The sequence below is a fragment of the Balaenoptera acutorostrata genome, chromosome 7 (genome assembly GCF_949987535.1).
Source record: "Balaenoptera acutorostrata chromosome 7, mBalAcu1.1, whole genome shotgun sequence".
NCBI lineage: Eukaryota > Metazoa > Chordata > Mammalia > Artiodactyla > Balaenopteridae > Balaenoptera > Balaenoptera acutorostrata.
Window position 1 is genome coordinate 29,446,483 of NC_080070.1, and position 19,381 is coordinate 29,465,863.

Genomic DNA, 19,381 nt, shown 5'->3' on the forward strand with positions numbered 1-19,381 from the left:
CAAATGAAGAGAAAATAGGCGGTCTACCTGAAAAAGAATTCAGAGTAGTGATAGTAAAGATGATCCAAAATCTTGGAAATAGAATGGAGAAAATACAGGAAATATTTAACAAGGACCTAGAAGAACTGAAGAGCAAACAAACTGATGAACAACACAAAAAATGAAATTAAAAATTCTCTACAAGGAATCAGTAGCAGAATAACTGAGACAGAAGAACGGATAAGTGACCTGGAAGATAAAATAGTGGAAATAACTACTGCAGAGCAGACTAAAGAATAAAGAATGAAAAGAATTGAGGACAGTCTCAAAGACCTCTGGGACAACATTAAACGCACCAACATTCGAATTATAGGGGTCCCAGAAGAAGAAGAGAAAAAGAAAGGGACTGAGAAAATATTTGAAGAGATTATAATTGAAGACTTCCCTAATATGGGAAAGGAAATAGTCAATCAAGTCAAGGAAGCACAGAGAGTCCCATACAGGATAAATCCAAGGAGAAACATGCCAAGACACATATTAATCAAACTATCAAAAATTAAATACAAAGAAAATATTAAAAGCAGCAAGGGAAAAACAAATAACATACAAGGGAATCCCATAAGGTTAACAGCTAATCATTCAGCAGAAACTCTGCAAGCCAGAAGGGAGTGGCAGGATATATTTGAAGTGATGAAAAGGAAAAGCCTATAACCAAGATCACTCTACCCAGCAAGGATCTCATTCAGATTTGATGGAGAAATTAAAACCTCTACAGACAAGCAAAAGCTAAGAGAATTCAGCACCACCAAACCAGCTTTACAACAAAAGCTAAAGGAACTTCTCTAGGCAGGAAACACAAGAGAAGGAAAAGACCTACAAAAACAAACCCAAAACAATTAAGAAAATGGTAATAGGAACATACATGTCAATAATTACCTTAAATACAAATGGATTAAATGCTCCAACCAAAAGACATAGACTGGCTGAATGGATACCAAAACAAGACCCATATATATGCTGTCTACAACAGACCCACTTCAGACCTAGGGACACATACAGACAGAAAGTGAGGGAATGGAAAAAGATATTCCATGCAAATGGAAATCAAAAGAAAGCTGGAGTAGCAATTCTCATATCAGACAAAATAGACTTTAAAATAAAGACTATTACAAGAGACAAAGACGGACACTACATAATAATCAAGGGATCAATCCAAGAAGAAGATATAGCAATTGTAAATATTTATGCACCCAACATAGGAGCACCTCAGTACATAAGGCAAATGATAACAGCCGTAAAAGGGGAAATTGCCAGTAACACAATCATAGTAGGGGACTTTAACACCCCACTTTCACCAATGGACAGATCATCCAAAATGAAAATAAATAAGGAAACACAAGCTTTAAATGACACATTAAACCAGATGGACTTAATTGATATTTATAGGGCATTCATTCCAAAAACAACAGAATACACTTTCATCTCAAGTGCTCATGGAACATTCTCCAGGATAGATCATATCTAGGGTCACAAATCAAGCCTTGGTAAATTTAAGAAACTTGAAATCGTATCAAGTATCTTTTCCGACCACAATGCTATGAGACTAGATATCAATTACAGAAAAAAAACTGGAAAAATACAAATACATGGAGGCTAAACAATATGCTACAAAATAACCAAGAGATCACTGAAGAAATCAAAGAGGAAATCAAGAAGTACCTAGAAACAAATGACAATGAAAATACGACGACCCAGAACCTATGGGATGCAGCAAAAGCAGTTCTAGGAGGGAAGTTTATAGCAAAACAATCCTACCTCAAGAAAAAAGAAAAATGTCAAATAAACAACCTAACCTTACACCTAAAGCAATTAGAGAAAGAAGAACAAAAAAAACCAAAGTTAGCAGAAGGAAAGAAATCATAAAGAGCAGATCAGAAATAAATGAAAAAGAAATGAAGGAAACAATAGCAAAGATCAATAAAACTAAAAGCTGGTTCTTTGAGAAGATAAACAAAATTGATAAACCATTAGCCAGACTCGTCACGAAAAAAAAGGGAGAAGATACAAATCACCAGAATTAGAAATGAAAAAGGAGAAGTAACAACTGACACTGCAGAAATACAAAGGATCATGAGATATTATAACAAGCAACTATATGCCAATAAAATGGACAACCTGGAAGAAATGGACAATTCTTAGAAAAACACAACCTTCTGAGACTGAACCAGGAAGAAATAGAAAATATAAGCAGACTGATCACAAGTACCGAAATTGATACTGTGATTAAAAATCTTCCAACAAACCAAAGCCCAGGACCAGATGGCTTCCCAGGCGAATTCTATCAAACATTTAGAGAAGAGCTTACACCTATCCTTCTCAAACTCTTCCAAAATATAGCAGAGGGAGGAACACTCCCAAACTCATTCTATGAGGCCACCATCACCCTGATACCAAAACCAGACAAAGATGTCACAAGAAAAGAAAACTGCAGGCCAATATCACTGATGAACTTAGATGCAAAAATCCACTACAAAATACTAGCAAACAGAATCCAAAAGCACGTTAAAAGGACCATACACCATGATCAAGTGAGGTTTATCCCAGGAATGCAAGGATTCTTCAATATACGCAAATCAATCAATGTGATACACCATATTAACAAACTGAAGGATAAAAACCATATGATCATCTCAACAGATGCAGAAAAAGCTTTCAACAAAATTCAACACCAATTTATGATAAAAACCATCAAGAAAGTAGGCATAGAGGGAACTTACCTCAACATAATAAAGGCCATATATGACAAACCCACAGCCAACATCATTCTCAATGGTGAAAAACTGAAACCATCTCCACTAAGATCAGGAACAAGACAAGGTTGCCCACTCTTACCGCTGTTATTCAACATAGTGTTGGAAGTTTTAGCCACAGCAATCAGAGAAGAAAAAGAAATAAAAGGAATCCAAATCAGAAAAGAAGAACTAAAGCTGTCACTGTTTGCAGATGACATGATACTATACATAGAGAATCCTAAAGATGCTACCAGAAAACTCCTAGAGCTAATCAATGAATTTGGTAAAGTAGCACGATACAAAATTAATGCACAGAAATCTCTTGCATTCCTATACACTAATGATGAAAAATCTGAAAGAGAAATTATGGAAACACTCCCATTTACCATTGCAACTCAAAGAACAAAATACCTAGAAATAAACCTACCTAAGGAGACAAAAGACCTGTATGCAGAAAACTATAAGACACTGATGAAAGAAATTAAAGATGATACAGACAGATGGAGAGATATACCATGTTCTTGGATCAGAAGAATCAACATTGTGAAAATGACTCTACTACCCAAAGCAATCTACAGAGTCAATGCAATCTCTATCAAACTACCACTGGCATTTTTCACAGAACTAGAACAAAAAATTTCACAATTTGTATGGAAATGCAAAAGACCCCGAATAGCCAAAGCAATCTTGAGAAAGAAAAACGGAGCTGGAGGAATCAGGCTCCCTGACTTCAGACTATACTACAAAGCTACAGTAATCAAGACAGTATGGTACTGGCACAAAAACAGAAATATAGATCAATGGAACAGGATAGAAAGCCCAGAGATAAACCCATGTACATATGGTCACCTTATCTTTGATAAAGGAGGCAAGAATATACAATGGAGAAAAGACAGCCTCTTCAATAAATGGTGCTGGGAAAACTGGACAGCTACATGTAAAAGAATGAAATTAGAACACTCCCTAACACCATATACAAAAATAAACTCAAAATGGATTAAAGACCTAAACGTAAGGCCAGAAAGTATAAAACTCTTAGAGGAAAACATAGGAAGAACACTCTATGACATAAATCACAGCAAGATCCTTTTTGACCCACCTCCTACAGAAATGAAAATAAAAACAAAAATAAACAAATGGAATCTAATGAAACTTAAAAGCTTTTGCACAGCAAAGGAAACCCTAAAGAAGATGAAAAGACAACCCTCAGAGTGGGAGAAAATATTTTCAAATGAAGCAACTGACAAAGGATTAATCTCCAAAACATACAAACAGCTCATGCAGCTCAACATCAAAAAAAAAAAAAAAAACCCAATCCAAAAATGGGCAGAAGACCTAAATAGACATTCCTCCAAAGAAGATATACAGATTACCAACAAACACATGAAAGGACACTCAACATCACTAATCATTAGAGAAATGCAAATCAAAACTACAATGAGGTATCACCTCACACCGGTCAGAATGGCCATCATCAAAAAATCTACAAACAATAAATGCTGGAGAGGTTGTGAGAAAAGGGAACCCTCTTGCACTGTTGGTGGGAATGTAAATTGATACAGCCACTATGGAGAACAGTATGGAGGTTCCTTAGAAAACTAAAAATAGAACTACCAGACGACTCAGCAATCCCACTATTGGGCATATACCCTGAGAAAATCATAATTCAAAAAGAGTCATGTACCACAATGTTCAATGGAGCACTATTTACAATAGCCAGGACATGGAAGCAACCTAAGTGTCCATCAACAGATGAATGGATAAAGGAGATGTGGCACATATATACAATGGAAAATTACTCAGCCATGAAAAGAAATGAAATTAAGTTATTTGTAGTGAGGTGGATGGACCTAGAGTCTGTCATACAGAGTGAAGTAAGTCAGAAAGAGAAAAGCAAATACCATATGCTAACACATATATATGGAATCTAAAAAAAAAAAAAAAAAAGTTCTGAAGAACCTAGGGACAGGACCGGAATAAAGATGCAGATGTAGAGAAAGGACTTGAGGACACAGGGAAGAGGAAGGGTAATCTGGGACAAAGTGAGAGAGTAGCATGGACATATATACACTACCAAATGTAAAATAGATAGCTATTGGGAAGCAGCCCCATAGCACAAGGAGATCAGCTCAGTGCTTTGTGATCACCTAGAGAGGTGGGATAGGGAGGGTGGGAGGGAGACACAAGAGGGAAGGGGTATGAGGATATATGTATACATATAGCTGATAAACTTTGTTATAAATAACACCCCACAGAGCTCCCTAGTCCCTTCTGCCATGTGAAAATACAGCCAGAAGATATCACCTATGAACCAGCAGTTGGGTCCTCACCAGACATTAAATCTGCCAGCACCTTGACTATGGCCTTCTCAGCCTCCAGAGTGTGAGAAGTTACTGTGGTGTATAAGCCACCCAGTCTATGGCATTCTGTTATAGCAGCCTGAGCAGACTAAGACAAGGGGTTAGTAATGGGGAGAGAAGGGAAGACGTTGACAATTACTTCTAGGTTTATAGCCTGCAGCAGGAGATGGATGTTGTGCCGTTCAGTGATGCAGGGTGCCCTGGAAGAGGGACAGATTTGGAGGGAACAACCCACGTCAGTATTGGACATGGGGGAATTGAGCTGCCTCTGAGATACCTGAAGGAGGAGATAGCAAGGGGACATTCAGATATTTAGGTATTTGGAGCTGGAGTTCACAGGAAGGATATGGGATCAAAATACCAATGGGATTATAAGATTTCAGCCATTGAACATGATTCTATCAGTGGCTGTTGTTCTCAGGCATGTATGTTATAAGTGGAACTCCTGTGGAAGACATGGAGAAATGAAATGGAAGAAATAAAAACCATTTTAAAGAAAGCAAAAACCAAAACAAAAAAGAAGCTTCTAGCCAGAAAAGGGCTCAGATAATTTTTACCAAGAAAAAAAAATGAAGGCAAGAACATTAACTCTTGCCAAGGAAAGGATACAAGAAATGCTATATTTATTGCTGCCTTATATTAGAATTAATTCAGTCAGATAAACTGGGGGAGGTTCAGGAGAACTGGACTCCATTCCTGTTTCTTCACGTTACCAGCTGGGTCTCCTTGCATGACTCAGTTTCCGCATTAAAAAAAGCGGGCATACTGGATGAGAAGAAAACCTACAGCCTTTTCTCAGTCTAAAGCAAAAATTCTGGGGACTTCCCTGGAGGTCCAGTGGTTAAGACTTCGCCTTCCAGTGAAGGGGGTTTGGGTTCGATCCCTGGTCGGGGAACTAAGATTCCACATGCCTTGTGGCCAAAAAACCAAAATATGAAACAGAAGCAATATTGTAACAAATCCAATAAGGACTTTAAAAATGGTCCACATCAAAAAATAAATAAATAAAGCAAAGATCCTTTTATATGTTTGTGTATGGAGGCTTCCCGGGACCCGCATCTTTTCTCCCCAGGCTCTGAAGTCCCATAGCACACACGATGCTAGAGTTGGAAGAGAACCCTGAGATTGTCTAGCAGAGACTTTTCAAACATTTCTGTAATGTTTATAAGACATATTTCTATATACTTTTATGATATTTATGAGATATACTTAATGTCTTCAAATATATCTTAGGTAGCACCCCAGATACAACACTGGTGGAAGCAAAGCTGTTCTGATTGAGGAGGGGAAGCAGGCCAGAGCCTACCTGTGTAGCCCCATCTCCCAAGGCAGGCCTGATCCACCCAGAGTCCAGTCTCCTTGTTCACAGATGAGGAAACAAAGGCCCACAGTTTTACAGTGGCTGGTGGAGGGGCCAGGACTTGACCCTGTAGCCCTAAGCCTGTCATCTTTGCACAACAGCACACAGAACTCAGCAAGATCAGAGAGGAAAAGAATGGGAGCTTCACTGCCCAGTCTTCTCATGTCCCCTTTATATGTCCAAGCTCTGTGGATATTTCCTTCGATATTTGTTACATGCAGGCATACACACTGTGGGACCAGCTTGGGCAGGCAATCGTGTGGGACAGCTGTGAGTCAGGTAGATGAGAGTGGAATTCATTGTGTGAACATAAGGATGCTAAAGAAACACTGGGAAGGCTGTGGGAAAGAACTGGTTGGAGGAAATGGTCAACAGAGCAAAGAGTGAGAAAGTGATCACTCTCACGGTGCACTCCAGTAACAGGGGCTCAGTAAATTCTGGGTATGAATTAAAAGACCATAGCAGTATATTCAACTTCCTGAATTCTCAATTATTGCACAAAGGGATTTAGGAAAGAGTATATACTTTTCCACTAAGTACATATATAGATATATAGGTATGTAGGTGTAAATACATATACATACACACAACACCTATTCTTTTTAATAACCTAGAATATTTTCCCCTGAAAATATTTCCCCTGAATTTCTTTTAAGAGGGACAGAGGACAAATCTGACCTGACTGTCTAGATGATGCAATGAAAATATCTCCTCCACCACCACCAATTCAGTCTGATTAAGTTAACTTGGTTAAATTTACTTGTTTGGATCAAGACAATGTATTCAGAAGACAAGTGTTCAAACCCAAGAATGTGCTTGAAAGGAATAACATGCACCGTTGTTAGGAGTCATTAGAAGAAAAGAAATACAAACTAACATAATTCAGTCTGTTTGGGAGACAAGGGAGAAAGGAGCAATGAGAGAAATGTGGAGACCTCACCAACATCCGGGCTAGGTGTGCTGTTTCGGAAGTTGTCTGAGATACTGTGCAGAACAAGGCATGTTGTATAAATACGTGCTGTCAGATCCTGTCCATCCTCAACACCGATGTGGATAATCTGGAAGGACCTTTTTGGAGTCATTTGGAACAAAGGTTCAAAGAGGACGTGGATTCACAGTGGGAGAAACAAGGATTATATTCCGTTGTATCATAACATTAACATTCCAGTTCAGGGAAGGAAACCTGCTTTCTTCCAATCCATGACATTCTGGTTCCAGGTGGATTTTTAACAGTACTAGTCAGTCCTGATTGTACCAAACAAAAATAAAACATCTGATAGATATCTCCAGCCCTATTTATCCAACCCCCCCCTCCAAAATACACCTAGTTTTTCATGATTAGTCTTGTTTATGGATGCATCTTTTTTCTGTGGAAGATTTAATAACTTGCAGTGTAAATGATGCAAATATTCCTTGTTTACTACCTGAAATTTCACAGTTGAAAAAAGTAAGAACTGCGTGTTTTGAACCCACCAATCTACAGCTGAATTGTTCCTATCACTTCTCAGAATTTGTTGTTCTACTTTCCATACATGTAGGAAAATGAATCCTATACCCTGTTAAAATCCAGCAGGAAATTTAAACCAACATGCCTTGTGGCATACTTCATGTTTCACTCTACCAGTCATTTCAATGTACCTTCATCTTTCATTTCCCTGAGAGTGTACATAATGAGGCAAAGTTGGTAATGACCCAGACAGACTTTGGGCGCTAAATATTATTCAAACAAACCCAGTAAATGACATCCTCAATAAAAAGCAGGGAAACAAAAGAATTACAGGGTTTCATTCCAACCTGACACCCTCAGGAGAACAGAGAGCGCAAGGCAAGCCTGTAAGTATTTATATACTCCCTGAGCTGTACAGAGAAAGTTCACAGGAAGCAGTTAAAGACACAGCAACTAAACCCAGCATTTCAATGGATTTCTTTGGAATCTTGCTGTTTTATACAATTAAAAGCCAGATGGAAACTACATCATTATTAGTCAATCTTGTTAAGAGATTTTGGGTTTTAAGGTAGCCTTGACAGAAATCTTACAAAGAAAACCTTCCTGCGGGAACTGTATAGCTCACGTGGTTGGTCCCAGAGATGCAGTCGCTGCTCACTGCCATGTAAGCACTTAGAGTCCCTGCTGTATTGGGCCTCCCCAGGGACCATTTGGGGTAGGGAGGATCCCAGGGAGAGGCTCTGCACTCTTGTTAAAATGGAGGCCAAGAATGCTGTGACGTGCATGCAGCAGACCAGCGGTGCACACACTGGACGTAGTGGGATGTAACCTGGTGCTGCTTCACACTCTGAAGACAAGACGAGCCAGACAGGCCGTCAGATGCCACAGTGGGGCAACTTCTGCCCTAAGGTCATCTGCTAATGGGCTTCCCCACGTGTTGTTTTAGCCACTCTATTTCTGCTATCCTGCTGCTCAGCTCCTGTGCCGCCATGCAGATGAGGCTTACCCAGTATCCGCCAACGGAAGTCAGTTTCAGTTACACTGTTTGTCCCTCATCACTTCCTGCCTTGTGTCATGACCAACTGTGTACATGTCTGTCTCTCCTACTAGTTTGTGCATTCCTGGAGGGAAGGGTCTAAGACTCATATTTTTTTTTTTGTATTTCCCATATTAGGTGCTCAATAAGAAGAAGAAAATAGCATTTATTGAGCACTTATTATATGCCAGGCACATTAGTTATGTCATATCATTTAATGCTTACAACTCTGTAGTGTGATGGCAAAGAACACGGGCTTTGGAGCCAGACCACCTGTGTCCAAAGCCTCCCTCCTCTACTGTCAGCCGCATGACCTTGAAACAGATGGGATTCCGACATGGGTCTTCTGACTTAAAGCATCAACTCTATCCTGCCTCCATAGATATCATTTCATTGAATTAGACCCATTCGCTGGTAACCAAATTCATTATTTCTCCTTATCACTAAACAATCCCAAGGCTACCCCCGTTAACTTGTGACTTAACGTGTAGGTTTTTAGACATATAATGGCTAGTGATTTAGCTCATCATACCAATAATATTCATGCTTTACATCTCTTAGTGTGTTGCCATTTTCACAGTCCCTTCACCTAAATCATCTCTGCTGATTTTCACACCATCCTTATTGTGGGCAGGGCAGTGACACTTTCCCCGTTTTACTGATGAGTACACTGAAGCTAGAGAAGCTGAATGTCCAGACTGTTGTCTCACAGCCAGAGAGTGGCAGAGCTTCAACTCAAGCTAAGATCTTCTAAATCCATCCACAGGGTCTGCTTCTACTTTGCCTAGTCCCTCAGCATCACTCACCTGTGTAAACAAGTACTCACTTGAAGGCACCAAGAACCAGGTGCTATGCTAGAGCCTTCAGTGGTTCACGTTGTCTGGTAACCATAGCAATTGTCGCTCTCCTCGTGGCAAATGAGATCACCCATCACACACTGGCTTTCAAGATTTGAGTTATAAGAGATGAGGCATTTTCCGCAGAGGGCCATTAAGTTTGGAATTCCCTTCCCCTGGTCATAGCCCTGGAGTATAGGTCTTCTGGGTCTTTGCCAACCACAACAAGTTGAGTTAGCCAGCTGTGACTGGTAAGAAATCTTAATGGGCAGGAGGAAAGTGCTAAATTGACTTTTAGTTGTGAGCAATTTGTAATTTTATGTTTTTTTGCTATTTGTATGCCCTAGGATAACTAACCAACCATACATAGTTCTCATTCTTTAAAAATAAAATTTTAGTCAGCAGTTCACATGAACTTGTTTCTGTGTTCTTACATCATGTCGCAAATGATGTGATGGAGAAACCTGTAGGGAAGTTTTTGTTTCTTTTGCATAAACTATTTTGCAGTAATTGACCAGCCATAGAGAAAAGATTATCTCCCGTGCACTCTCAGCGAGTTCTCTGCTCACCAGAGACCAATAAGCTGTGTCCCTAGAACTATTATCACTTTGTTGAAGAAACTGCTATGTGAACAAAAACCAGCCTTCATTAATTTCCCTTTTTGTATTTAAAAAACCTTGTCAGTATTTTCCCTTTGGGAAGGTATAATTTGTCAATAGTGCATATTATTTTGCTTCTAAAGAGGAAAGATGTAGGGCAGTAGATCCTTATTAATATCTCTTATTTATCTTCATGCCAGATCTTAATGTTTCTGCTCAATGAAATAAAATTCTCCACATTTTTAAGTACATTACAGTATATATGTCTTAACTCTCATTTCATAGAAATATAAAATTTTAGAAATGTAAAACTCTTAAGACAATTTTAATTCCATACCCGTCCCACCAACACAAACACACCATTGACTGATGGGGGAACCGGTGCACTTGGTTGGCTGGAGCCCACATAGCAGTCGGTCAGTGACAGAATCAGGATTTATATTCTCAATCTGGTGCTCTTTTCATTGTACTCTGCAGTGTGTGTACCTGTTTGAGCTCCCCAACTACTTTGTAAGCTTCTGAAAGCAGGGATGATCCTTACATGTCCCAATTGGAACTGCTTGGTTAATACTCCTTAGCTGATGTATCATACTTCATTTCAATGTTACAAGGGCCCCAAATGTTACACCTTTTCATTATCTGTTCTTTGTCATTCAACCTCTTCTGTAGATAGAAAAAGTTGGGGAATGGTCGAGTGATATATGATAGAAAGGAATTTGATGAAGCTTGACCATGGTTGCTCGAAACATCTCTATATTTTTTTTTTATTGAGGTGTCATTGACATACAACATTATGTTGGTTGCAGATGTACAACATAATGATTTGATATCTGTATAAATTGCAAAATGATCACCAAAATAAGTCCATCCCCATACATAGTTACAACATTTTTTCTTGTGATGAGGACTTATAAACATCTATATTGGAGTTGAAAATTATATTAAGGAAGAGTCAGAGGGATTTAAAGTTATTTACTAATGGTTTAAGTTATCTCACACGTAGTAACCAGACTCCTATTACACATTGTTCTTTTATCTTAAAAAAATGTGCGTATTTTTTCTAGCAATGTAAAAGGACTTTAGAGTTCATCTTCAAAATGAGATTTTGTCATTGTGTCAGTTTATACATTTCAGATTTTTGTGCCATGGGAGAAGTTGGTCCAAGAATTGTTTGCCCCGTTATTTGTTTGTATGCCCAATACTATCCTAAATACTCACTATAAACTGTATTCTAGTTTGTTTCAGTGTTGGAAGGGGTGTTGTCTAAGCTGTCAAGATATGACGAAGGCACTTTCTTTTCATCCATTCTGTCATTCACTGTGAGTATTTTGAATGAGTTCTCCTCTGCTGTCTTTTGACTGCTGTCACAGTACTTATCAAACAGTTAAGAAAATAATTCTCATAATTATCTCTTTTCCACTTAAGGTGAAAGCAGCCGCAAAATATGTTGATGTTCCAGTAAGTATTTTTTTATCTGCTTTGTAAAATTATAAATAAGTCTTTAAAAAAAATAATTATGGTTCACCACGGGTTTATTTCAAATCTTTAACCCAGTATCATTCCCTCAGGGAGCAGTTTATTTTTCTTAAGCAAGCACTAACCCTCATAACAAGGCCTGGCAAGGTTATTTCAGTGTACCTTTTCCGTTGTAACTTGGGGAGGTCAATTCATCATGAGAACATATCAGCTCAGTGGCAGCTGTAGGATGGGGGAGAAAATGACTCACATTACTTATAGGAAAAGGTTCACTCTCCTTCCCTTTCCATGAAAGCTCTAACAGGTTTCTTATAGGAGTTAAAGTAACAATGAAGATGAACCAGTTGAATCAAAGAACTAGTTTTCTGAATACAAAAGTGTTATAAATAAATCAATATTCACTTAGTTAAACATTTGGTTTTTCACAGAATTCTTGGGAAATAATGCGTGACCTGTATATTTGTTCAAGAATTAAGATACCATGAGAGGAAAGTATGAAACCTACTTAGCTACAATGAAAAAAATTCATGTGATAAATATAATCAACAAGTTAGTACAGCATTTGTAAGTTGATAGTCATTAACAAATTAGCTTTTGCCTTAAATTCTGTTATCACATATATATGATCAAGGCCTAAGATGTTCTGTTTAATCATGTGTTTTGGCACATGTATCAATTTTCAAAGAATTAGAGCACAATGGGAAAAAACTTAAAATTTAAAACTAAATGGAATATGTCATCTCATTTTTGATTAAGGCTGTACTTGAATAACATCACCATCTCTAGATCATCATTATGAATGTTAGTGGTTTGAGAGCTGACAAGCTTTGTATATCAGTTGTAGGTGGCTCTTATTTTTGAAATGCATAACTGCATTTTATACTATGGACTAGACAGTCTCCAGATTTATTGCTGCTATAGTTATTATAAATGAACATTTCAAATGTAAAGGCCGTGGACTTTCCTGCCTTTGCCTGGGGTTTCTTCAGAGTAGTTTTTTGTTTGTTTGTTTGTTTTTAGTTTTACAGATGATTCCAAAAGAAGTCTTGGCATACTCCTTGTCTTGTACCTAGAACCAGAAAGTCAGTACTGGGCAATAAGCAGAAATAATCACATGTGTATGGTCCTGCAAAAGAACAGCATGAAAGGGAGAAAGGGAGAATTAAGGGGGAATAGTTTATACTTGCTGTATAAAAAAGGAAAAGACAAGTACTCATGGGAACACATGAACTTTATTGGAATTCCTAACAAATACTTTATAATATAGATTTTTGTTTTTAATTTTGAATTACAAATTTTTGTTTTTAATTTTAAATAGGACACCATAATTATTTCTGTTCTTAGAGCTTTTGAAATTCTTAATTTGACTGTGTACTAGATCTGTTAGAGCCCATAGAGCTTCAGCATTGAAAGACACAGAAGGTGGTTCATTCACTCTCCTTCTCCATGCAGAAGCCCCCTCTCCTGATATCCCTCACAAAGATTCAGTCAAGCTCTTTTAATTTTTTCAGTGATTGCAGGCTCACCATAAGACAGCCTCCTATTATGTAGAATGAGTTGAAATTCTGTACCTCTGTGAATTCTGTCTTGGTTCTAATCCCTTTTCTGCATGATAGCCCTTTAAATATTTGTTGATAATTATCATACATCCTCTTCCCAAGAGATATGGTGGCTATTCAAAGGGATATATTATCTGAGGAATTCTTATTTTCTATATTAAACATCCTTAACTTCTTCACTGAATTCACTAATTAAATACCTATTTAACACATACTAAGTGCTAGACTCTGGGTATGTAAGATGAAAATATATATGTCCTGCCCACAAGCTGTTCAGTGTCTAGGAATAAAAGAGATAGGGAAATAGACATATCATGAAAACAGCTGTAACAATTGTACCCAGACTCTTTATCATACCAATCACTCTCTAGATGAATTCCAGCTTACCAATTTCACTATTAAATCAAGTTGCCACACAGAGCAAAGCATACTAAACCATAGATATGGTCTGGCCATGGCAGATTGCTATAGGAAGAGTTTCTCCCTTAGATCCAGATATTACACCTCTATTATTGATGTCTGTAAACATTAACTTCAAAAGCTATGAGGTGCTGTTGGCTTTTACTGTTTTTTTTTTGTCTGTTTGTTTTTTTATGCTAAAACTCCAGCAAGTTACCTCTTTGAAGCAGTCTTTTAAGGAGAACCTTATGAGAAAAAAAACAACAACACTGGCTCACCTTTCACAGAAATTAACTCAAAACTGATCAAAAACCTACCTGTAAAATGCAAACTACAATATAAAACTTCTAGAAGAAAACATAGAGAAAATATTTATGCCCTTAAGTTTGGTGATAAGTTTTTAGATACAACACCAAAAACATCCATGAAAGAAAAGCATTGTAAGTTGGACTTAATAATTGACTGCTCTGCACTGTTAAGGGAATGAAAAGACAAGCCACAGACATATATTTGATCAAGGACTTGTATCTAAAATGTACGAAGAACTCTTAATACTCAACAATAAGAAAACAAACAGCCCAATTAAAAAATGGGCCAAAGATCAGAACAGACACTGCAGTGAAGACATACAGGTATCAAATAGGCAAATGAAAAGATGCTCAACATCATTTGTCATTAGAGAAATGAAAATTAAAACAATAAGATACTAGTACACACCTATTAGCATGGCTTAAATTTAAAAACTGACAGCAGCAAAATGTTGACAAGGATGCAGAGCAATAGGGACTCTCATTCATTGCCGGTGGAAATACAAAATGGTACAGCCATTTTGGAAGACCATTTCGCAGTTTCTTACAAAGCTACATATAGTTTTTAGCAACCCACCAATTGCACTCCTAGGTATTTATCCAACTGATTTGAAAACGTATGTCCACAACCAAAACCTGCACACAAGTGTTCATAGCAACTTTATTCATATTCAAGAATTGGAAGCAACCAAAATGTCTTTCAGTCAGTGAATGCATAAACAAGCTGTGGTATATCCATACAATTGGAGTACTAGTCAGCAAAAAAAAAAAAAAAGAAGAAGAAGAAGAAAAATTAGCTATCGGGTGACACGAAGACATAGATGAATCTTAAAGCCGTATTGCTGAGTGAAAGAAGCCAGTCTGAGAAGGCTACATACTGTATGATATCATTTATATCACATTCTAAAAGGGAAAACGACACGTAAACTATAAATAAACTGTATAAAGATTACAAACAGATGAATGGTTACCATAAGTTCAAGGTCAGGGAGACTTGAATAGGTGAAGCCAAGGGAACTTTTTGGAGCAGTGAGACTATTCCATGTAATACTGTAATGATAGATATAAAACACTATGCTTTTGTCAAGTCCTAACTTTATAGCACAAAAATTGAACCTGAATATTTGAAAAAAATTTTTAAATCAATTAGGATATCGTGGGATCCTAGGATGGAGACTGTGATAAAATAATGTAAACTCTATTGCAAATGTATGGAATAACCTCATTAAAAAAAGATGAAGGCAAAAAGTGCTGATCTGAGTCACTTTTGAAATGAGTGGCATCTGTAAAAATAAAGGAAAAGGAACTGTACATAAGCATTGTACTCTTGTTGTACAATTCAGAAACCACTCTACATGTATAATGGAATTGAACAATTAAGTAAAGGATGGTGGTTGGTGGGAGCCAGGTTTCTCATGGAGTGAGATGTTGAAGACAAACAAGAGGAAGAGGCTAGAATTATCCCTGTGGTAATGGATTGGAGTTGGAGCCATCAATGTGAACTTGTCTCCAGCTTAATATAGATAGAGCTGGTTGCATATAGAAATAGTTTTAGATATATGTATATGCGTGGGTTAGTATATACACATATATTTCCTTGGTTTGTTAGCTGAGAGAGCCTAGAAGCAGTGATATCCCAGTAGCTACAAGCACACTTAGTGCCCAGATCGTGGTCTCTAATCTCCAATAAAATGAACCAGGATTCCTTGAAGAAATGGCTGACACTAGGACTGGGGCAGGAAACACAAGATGAACCTGGAGCATCTTATATATGTGTGAGAGAAAGTAAGGAAGTGTTTAGCAAGAAAAACCCACAATGATAGGAGATATGTTAAAGGGACCCAGGAGACCCCTGAGAGAGCTCCCAATGGCCTGAGCTAGAGTAAGTTGAGCAACCAAATAAATTAGGTAGTATTAGCTTATAACACAAAGTATAAAATATATATCTGTTAGTCCATACTGACATAAGTAAATGATTGACTGAATAAATAAATGGGGGAAGGACTTCCGTGGTGGTCCAGTGGTTAAGAGTCGGTGCTTCCAATGCAGGCGGCACAGTTTCGATCCCTAGTCAGCGAACTAAGATCCTACATGCGGCACTGCCAGAAAAAAAAGAAATGGAAAAGATAAATCTCCCAAGCAGAAGAATTCCAAATAAATAATGTAGATACTTTACTTCCAAGGAGACAGTATAACTCCCTACTGCTTAAGGCTGTGCATAGCGACTCCCTTCCAAAGAGCACAGTATGAAAAGGAGGGTGAGGAGAATGGATTTATCAGGGAGAAACCTGACAATATTACCTCAGCCAGTTTATTGAGGTCAACATCAACAGTGATAAATTATATAGATAATATTTACTATTGATAAATATTCTGTGGTCTCCTTCCAGAAGCCTATAACTCCAGTCTAATCAGGGGAAAAACAACAGACACATCCCAATAAAGGGACAGTCTACAGAATATCTGACCAGTACTCAAATTGTCAAGATCATCAAAAAGAAGGAAAGTCTTAGAAATTGACAGGAAGAGGTTGAGGAGACATAATGACTAATTAAATGTAATGAGGTCTTCTGGACAGGATCATGGAACATAAGAAGGACATTAGGTAAAAACTAAAGAAATATGAATAAAATATAGACTTTAGTTCATAATGTATCATGATTTGTTCATTAATTGTAACAAATATACCATACTAATGTAAGATATTAATAATAGGGGAAACTTGGTGGGGAGTAAATGGGAATTCTCCATACAATCTTCACAATTTTTCTGTAAATCTGAAATTATTCTAAAATTAAAAAAAATTAAAAGGCAGTGGACTAGGATTTAATACCTGAGGTTTGATTCCTCTTATGCTGCTCTATGCCCTTGGATTAACTGTGTGACCCTGAGCATTACTTCACTGCAGTGGCCTCAGTTTAGTTATCTATAAAATGGATAAATAAGTTATATAAACTGCATTAGTCCCTCTAACTGTGATATTCTATCATTCTGTGAATTCTAGATCTCTGTCCTATTCCATCCAAGAAACAACAGAGCCCATAAATGTCACTTAGAAGATGATAGTAAGGTAAAGAGCTAGAAAAAAATTCTTTAGAGAAACAAACAATATCATCTAGCAAATAATCTCATTTTTGAAATTTTGAAAAAGCAAAAACTAAAAAATACATTTTATGAAATGAAGTGTTAGAAATATAAAATTATCTATGATATCAAGTGGCATTCCTAACACAAAAGAGAAGGAGGAATTCATGATCCCAGTACATACTTGATTGTCAGATATTCCATATAATTATAGCACAGCTGAAGATGTATAAGAGTCAATGACAAATGGGAGAAAATATTTGCAAATGAAGCAACTGACAAAGGATTAATCTCCAAAATATACAAGCAGCTCATGCAGCTCAATATCAAAAAAACAAACAACCCAATCCAAAAATGGGCAGAAGACCTAAATAGACATTTCTCCAAAGAAGATATACAGATTGCCAACAAACACATGAAAGGATGCTCAACATCACTAATCATTAGAGAAATGCAAATCAAAACCACAATGAGGTATCACCTCACACCAGTCAGAATGGCCATCATCAAAAAATCTACAAACAATAAATGCTGGAGAGGGTGTGGAGAAAAGGCAACCCTCTTGCACTGTTGGTGGGAATGTAAATTGATACAGCCACTATGCAGAACAGTACGGAGGTTCCTTAAAAAGCTAAAAGTAGAACTACCATACGACCCAGCAATCCTACTACTGGGCATATACCCTGAGAAAAGCATAATTCAAAAAGAGTCATGTACTACAATGTTCATTGCAGCACTATTTACAATAACCAGGACATGGAAGCAACCTAAGTGTCCGTCGACAGATGAATGGATAAAGAAGATGTGGCACATATATACAATGGACTATTACTCAGCCATAAAAAGAAACGAAACTGAGTTATTTGTAGTGAGGTGGATGGACCTAGAGTCTGTCATACAGAGTGAAGTAAGTCAGAAAGAGAAAAGCAAATACCATATGCTAACACATATATATGGAGTCTAAAAAACAAAAAAAATGGTTCTGAAGAACCTAGGGGCAGGACAGGAATAAAGACGCAGACATAGAGAATGGACTTGAGGACACGGGGAGGGGGAAGGGTAAGCTGGAACAAAGTGAGAGAGTGGCATGGACATATATACACTACCAAATGTAAAATAGATAGCTAGTGGGAAGCAGCTGCATAGCACAGGGAGATCAGCTCGGTGCTTTGTGTCCACCTAGAGGGCTGGGATAGGGAGGGTGGGAGGGAGACGCAAGAGGGAAGAGATATGGGGATATATGTATATGTATAGCTGATTCACTTTGTTTTACAGCAGAAACTAACACACCATTGTAAAGCAATTATGCTCCAATAAAGATGTTTAAAAAAAGAGTCAATAACAGAAAATGATTCAAATCAAGTCATTTAAATATAACATGTTATGAGCATAGTCTTATGTATCTTTGTAATCTGTACTTTCATGACACTTCTTTATGAAAGAAAAAATATCATACATAAGAGAAAAATCATCAGTATGTTCCTGAACAGAAGTGAATTTCATTATCTCCTGCTTCTTAGCGAAGAAGCTAGTAGCCGCCCTCTCCCCACCCCCGTGATATCTTTCTAATCAAGGTGATAAACTGTGACCTTCGGATGGTTTGGTAGATTTTTTTCTTGGTTAAACAACCCTATTCTGCAGAGGAGTTCCTGTTGTAGTTGCACAGTTCAAGGCTCCATCATAGAACCTTGGAATGTTCATGGTGGCAAAACCCTTAGACATACAAGAAAAGCAAGACCTCGAGGGGGTGAATCTGTTCCCCCTGCTCAACAGTAACTTAGGTGAAGGGAACTCAGACCTGAGAGAGGGGAAAGGAGAATGGCTGTAGTAGATGTAGGACCAGCGTGAAAACATTCACTTAAGCTTTACAGACGTGAACACTAGGCCCAAACCAAAAATTCAGTAGATTTAAAGTAAAATATTAAAACTAACCACCCCCAAAAAATATTGCCTCCCTATAAGGTACAGAGGATATAGATGATAGCAATGTATGTTAAAAAGTTGTATGAAAAATTAAGTGAGACCATAATGTAAAGTAGCTGCTTAAAAAAAAACAAACAAACAAACAAAAACAAACACGAGGTAGCACAACAGAGAAGTTACAAACCCAAACTCAGGAGCCAGACTGCTTGGGTTTGAACCCTTG

General features: G+C 37.6%; 1 protein-coding gene across 14 annotated transcripts in view; it reads left to right on the forward strand.

The window, feature by feature from the left end:
* CADPS2 (calcium dependent secretion activator 2) overlaps window positions 1-19,381 on the forward strand; it is a 545,377-nt gene that overhangs the window by 491,696 nt on the left and 34,300 nt on the right. For 13 of the 14 annotated variants that reach the window (XM_057549848.1, XM_057549852.1, XM_057549849.1 and 10 more), the window contains 2 exons: window positions 11,645-11,728; window positions 11,835-11,867. In XM_057549848.1, the coding sequence (XP_057405831.1) occupies window positions 11,645-11,728; window positions 11,835-11,867 (117 nt within the window). The remainder of the gene's footprint in view (window positions 1-11,644; window positions 11,729-11,834; window positions 11,868-19,381) is intronic. The other variant, XM_057549847.1, reaches the window with a different exon arrangement.